The 6,000-nt window shown below is 45.1% G+C and overlaps 1 protein-coding gene across 1 annotated transcript in view; it reads left to right on the top strand.

Moving 5' to 3' along the window:
* The window catches only part of LOC311143887 (unconventional myosin-X-like), a 199,038-nt gene that overhangs the window by 163,140 nt on the left and 29,898 nt on the right, over positions 1-6,000 (top strand). The window contains exon 21 of the mRNA XM_084179757.1: positions 2-81. Coding sequence (XP_084035883.1) covers positions 2-81 — 80 coding nt within the window. The remainder of the gene's footprint in view (position 1; positions 82-6,000) is intronic.

Here is a 6,000-nt window from a genome sequence, read left to right as displayed (position 1 = left end):
CTGGCACCTCCTCACCTGTATGAGCTGTACCTTCCTGCCCAGCCGGGGCATCGTGCGCTACCTCAGGTTCCACCTTAAAAGGTACTTTTACCTCAGGTTCCACCTTAAAAGGTACTTTTACCTCAAGTACCACCGTAAAAGGTACTTTTACCACAAGTTCCAACTTAAAGGGTACTTTTACCTCAGGTTCCACCTCAAAGGGTACTTTTACCACAAGTTCCACCTTAAAAGGTACTTTTACCTCAAGTTCTATGCATATAACATTTCAAAACGCAATTGCTGGGAAAACACAGCGTTGGACGCTTCATCCCCTTGTCCCTGTTGAAGAGAGGAGGGTCTCAGCTTTCTGTAGGTATATATTTTTTCTCAACTCTCAAAATTCAGCTCAATAGCAACTATTTTAAAACCAAGATATTTGATATGACTTAAATTGGCTTTGAGATATGGAGCGGCGCACGTGAAAAATGCGCACTGGCCTGTACAGCGCCTTGCAAAAGTATTCATCCCCCTTGCCGTTTTTCCTATTTTGTTGCATTACAACCTGTAATTTAAATGGATTTTTATTTGGATTTCATGTAATGGACAGACACAAAATAGTCCAAATTGGTGAAGTGAAATTAAAAAAATAACTTGTTTCAAAACACCTGTTCTGAAAGGCCCCAGAGTCTGCAACACCACTAAGCAAGGGGCACCATGAAGACCAAGGAGCTCTCCAAACAGGTCAGGGACAAAGTTGTGGAGAAGTACAGATCAGGGTTGGTTTATAAAAAAATATCAGAAACTTTGAACATCCCACGGAGCACCATTAAATCCATTATTAAAAAATGGAAAGAATATGGCACCACAACGAACCTGCCAAGAGAGGGCCGCCCACCAAAACTCACGAACCAGTCAAGGAGGGCATTAATCAGAGAGGCAAAAAAGACACCAAAGATAACCCTGAAGGAGCTGCAAAGCTCCACAGCGGAGATTGGAGTATCTGTCCATAGGACCACTTTAAGCCGTACACTCCACAGAGCTGGGCTTTACGGAAGAGTGGCCAGAAAAAAGCCATTGCTTAAATAAAAAAAATAAGCAAACACGTTTGGTGTTTGCCAAAAGGCATGTGGGAGACTCCCCAAACAAATGGAAGAAGGTACTCTGGTCAGATGAGTCTAAAATTGAGCTTTTTGGCCATCAAGGAAAACGCTATGTCTGGAGCAAACCCAACACCTCTCATCAACCTGAGAACACCATCCCCACAGTGAAGCATGGTGGTGGCAGCATCATGCTGTGAGGATGTTTTTCATCGGCAGGGACTGGGAAGCTGGTCAGAATTGAAGGAATGATGGATGGCGCTAAATACAGGGAAATTCTTGAGGGAAACCTGTTTCAGTCTTCCAGAGATTTGAGACTTGGACGGAGGTTCACCTTCCAGCAGGACAATGACCCTAAGCATACTGCTAAAGCAACACTCGAGTGGTTTAAGGGGAAACATTAAGATATATTGGAATGGCCTAGTCAAAGCCCAGACCTCAATCCAATTGGGAATCTGTGGTATGACTTAAAGATTGCTGTACACCAGCGGAACCCATCCAACTTGAAGGAGCTGGAGCAGTTTTGCCTTGAAGAATGGGCAAAAATCCCAGTGGCTAGATGTGCCAAGCTTATAGAGGCATACCCCAAGAGACTTGCAGCTGTAATTGCTGCAAAAGGTGGCTCTACAAAGTATTGACTTTGGTGGGGGTGAATAGTTATGCACGCTCAAGTTGTCTGTTTTGTTGTCTTATTTTCTTGTTTGTTTCACGATAAAAAATATTTTGCATCTTCAAAGTGGTAGGCATGTGGTGTTAATCAAATGATACAACCCCCCAAAAATTCCAGGTTGTAAGGCAACAAAATAGGAAAAATGGCAAGTGGGGTGAATACTTTCACAAGCCACTATAGGACTCCTATAACTGCACGTTTCTTTAGGACATTCAACTTACTGTTGGATGAATGCATGGCTACTAGCAGTGCGTATTATATTTACTGTAATTCATGTTTCCACTTCCTCAGGTGGTGAATCCCAACTTAATTAGCCTATGATATTAGTTAGTGTACATAAAGATGTATGTAATTCATCTCTATTGAACAAAAAAAATCTGGAAATTCTGGAGTCCTTTTTTGACTGTCAAATATGATTTATCTATTTTTTTTATTTTTTTATTTAACCAGGTAAGCCAGTTGAGAACAAGTTCTCATTTACAACTGCGACCTGGCCAAGATAAAGCAAAGCAGTGCGATAAAAACAACAACACAGAGTTACATATGGGGTAAAACAAAACATAATGTCAAAAATACAACAGAAAATCTATATACAGTGTGTGCAAATGTAGCAAGTTATGGAGGTAAGGCAATAAATAGGCCATAGTGCAAAATAATTACAATTGAGTATTAACACTGGAGTGATAGATGTGCAGAAGATGATGTGCAAATAGAGAAACTGGGGTGCAAATGAGCAAAATAAATAACAATATAGGGATGAGGTAGTTGGGTGCGCTAATTTCAGATGGGCTGTGTACAGGTGCAGTGATCGGTAAGGTGCTCTGACAACTGATGCTTAAAGTTAGTGAGGGAGATAAGAGTCTCCAGCTTCAGAGATTTTTGCAATTCGTTCCAGTCATTGGCAGCAGAGAACTGGAAGGAATGGCGGCCAAAGGAGGTGTTGGCTTTGGGGATGACCAGTGAGATATACCTGCTGGAGCGCAGACTACGGGTGGGTGTTGCTATGGTGACCAATGAGCTAAGATAAGACCGGGATTTGCCTAGCAGTGATTTATAGATGACCTGGAGCCAGTGGGTTTGGCGACGAATATGTAGTGAGGGCCAGCCAACAAGAGCGTACAGGTCACAGTGGTGGGTAGTGTATGGGGCTTTGGTGACAAAACGGATGGCACTGTGATAGACTACATCCAATTTGCTGAGTAGGGTGTTGGAGGCTATTTTGTAAATGACATCGCCGAAGTCAAGGATCGGTAGGATAGTCAGTTTTACGAGGGCATGTTTGGCAGCATGAGTGAAGGAGGCTTTGTTGCGAAATAGGAAGCCGATTCTAGATCTAACTTTTGATTGGAGATGCTTAATGTGAGTCTGGAAGGAGAGTTTACAGTCTAACCAGACACCTAGGTATTTGTAGTTGTCCACATACTCTAGGTCAGACCCGCCGAGAGTAATGATTCTAGTCGGGTGGGCGGGTGCAAGCAGCGTTCGGTTGAAGAGCATGCATTTAGTTTTACTAGTGTTTAAGAGCAGTTGGAGGCTACGGAAGGAGTGTTGTATGGCATTGACGCTCGTTTGGAGGTTTGTTAACACAGTGTCCAATGAAGGGCCAGATGTATACAAAATGGTGTTGTCTGCGTTGAGGTGGATCTGAGAGTCACCAGCAGCAAGAGCGGCATCATTGATATACACAGAGAATAGAGTCGGACCGAGAATTGAACCCTGTGGCACCCCCATAGAGACTGCCAGAGGTCCAGACAACAGGCCCTCCGATTTGACACATTTAACTCTATCTGAGAAGTAGTTGGTGAACCAGGCGAGGCAGTCATTAAAGAAACCAAGGCTATTTAGTCTGCCAATAAGAATGCGGTGGTTGACAGAGTCGAAAGCCTTGGCCAGGTCGATGAAGACGGCTGCACAGTACTGTCTTTTATCGATCGCGTTAATAATATCGTTTAGGACCTTGAGCATGGCTGAGGTGCACCCATGACCAGCTCGGAAACCGGATTGCATAGCGGAGAAGGTACGGTGGGATTCGAAATGGTCGGTGATCTGTTTGTTAACTTGGCTTTCAAATAGTTTCGAAAGGCAGGGCAGGATGGATATAGGTCTGTAACAGTTTGGATCTAGAGTGTCACCCCCTTTGAAGAGGGGGATGACCGCGGCAGCTTTCCAATCTCTGGAGATCTCAGATGATACGAAAGAGAGGTTGAACAGGCTAGTAATAGGGGTTGCTACAATTTCGGCTGCTAATTTTAGAAAGAAAGGGTCCAGATTGTCTAGCCCAGCTGATTTGTAGGGGTCCAGATTGTGCAGCTCTTTCAGAACATCTGCTGTCTGAATTTGAGTGAGGGAGAAGCAGGGGGGGTATGGGCAAGTTGCAGCGGAGGGTGCAGAGCTGGTGGCCGGGGTAGTGGTAGCCAGGTGGAAAGCATGGCCAGCCGTAGCAAAATGCTTGTTGAAATTCTCGATTATTGTAGATTTATCGTGGTGACAGTGTTTCCTAGCCTCAGTGCAGTGGGCAGTTGGGAGGAGGTGCTCTTATTCTCCATGGACTTTACAGTGTCCCAAAACTTTTTGGAGTTAACTATAGTCTAATTGTCAACCCAAAATTCATGACAATCAGTGGATTAGGTTGCACATCAAAATATATGGAATCATGCATTCTTGCTTGGAAATGTTAGATGAAACAACTTATTTATTGAATACCCCAGTAGTCTATTTCTTACACTTATCAAATCAAATCAAATGTTATTGGTCACATACACATATTTAGCAGATGTTTTGCGGGTGTAGCGAAATGCTTGTGTTCCTAGCTCCAACAGTGCAGTAGTATCTAACAATTCACAACAATACACACACATCTAAAAGTAAAAGAATGGAATTAAGAAATACATAAATATTAGGATGAGCAATGTCGGAATGGCATTGACTAGAATACAGTAGAGAATGCAGTATATACATATGAAATGAGTAAAACTGTATGTAAACATTATTAAAGTGGCCAGTGTTCCATTATTAAAGTGGCCAGTGATTCCATGTCTATGTACATAGGGCAGCAGCCTCTAAGGTGCAGGGTTGAGTAGCCGGGGGGTAGCCGGCTAGTGGTGGCTATTTAACAGTCTGATGGCCTTGTGATAGAAGGTGTTTTTCAGCCTCTCTGTGCCAGCTTTGATGCACCTGTACTGACCTCGCCTTCAGGATGATAGCGGGGTGAACAGGCCGTGGCTCGGGTGGTTGATGTCCTTGATTATCTTTTTGGCCGTCCTGTGACATTGGGTGCTGTAGGTGTCCTGGAGGGCAGGTAGTTTGCCCCCGGTGATGCGTTGGGCAGACCACACCACCCTTTGGAGAGCCCTGTGGTTGCGAGCGGTGCAGTTGCCGTACCAGGCGGTGATACAGCCCGACAGGATGCTCTCAATGGTGCATCTGTAAAGGTTTGTGAGGGTCTTAGGGGCCAAGCCGATTTCTTCAGCCTCCTGAAGATTGTGGGTGATGTGTACGCCGAGGAACTTGAAGCTTTTCACCTTCTCCACTGCGGTCTTGTCGATGTGGATAGGGGCATGCTCTCTCTGCTGTCTCCTGAAGTCCACGATCATCTCCTTTGTTTTGTTGACGTTGAGGGAGAGGTTATTTTCCTGGCACCACACTCCCAGAGCCCTCACCTCCTCCCTGTAGGCTGTCTCGTCATTGTTGGTAATCAGGCCTACTACTGTTGTGTCATCTGCAAACCTGATGATTGAGTTGGAGGCGTGCTTGGCCACGCAGTCATGGGTGAACAGGGAGTACAGGAGGGGGTTGAGCACACACCCTTGTGGGGCCCCAGTGTTGAGGATCAGCGAAGTGGAGATGTTGTTTCCTACCTTCACCACCTGGGGGCGGCCCATCAGGAAGTCCAGGACCCAGTTGCACAGGGCGGGGTTCAGACACAGGTCCTTGAGCTTAATGATGAGCTTGGAGGGTACTATGGTGTTGAATGCTGAGCTATAGTCAATGAACAGCATGCAGTGCGATGGCGATTGCATCATCTGTGGATCTATTGGGGCGGTATGCAAATTGAAGTGGGTCTAGGGTGACAGGTAAGGTAGAGGTGATATGATCCTTAACTAGCTTCTCGAAGCAACTAGCTTCTTTATGATGACAGAGGTGAGTGCTACAGGGCGATAGTCATTTAGTTCAGTTACCTTTGCTTTCTTGGGTACAGGAACAATGGTGGCCATCTTGAAGCAAGTGGGGACAGCAGACTGGGATAGGGAGAGA

This window comes from Coregonus lavaretus (assembly GCF_964263955.1).
Source record: "Coregonus lavaretus genome assembly, chromosome: 16".
NCBI classification, from domain to species: domain Eukaryota; kingdom Metazoa; phylum Chordata; class Actinopteri; order Salmoniformes; family Salmonidae; genus Coregonus; species Coregonus lavaretus.
This window is presented reverse-complemented; position numbering and strand designations above follow the sequence as displayed.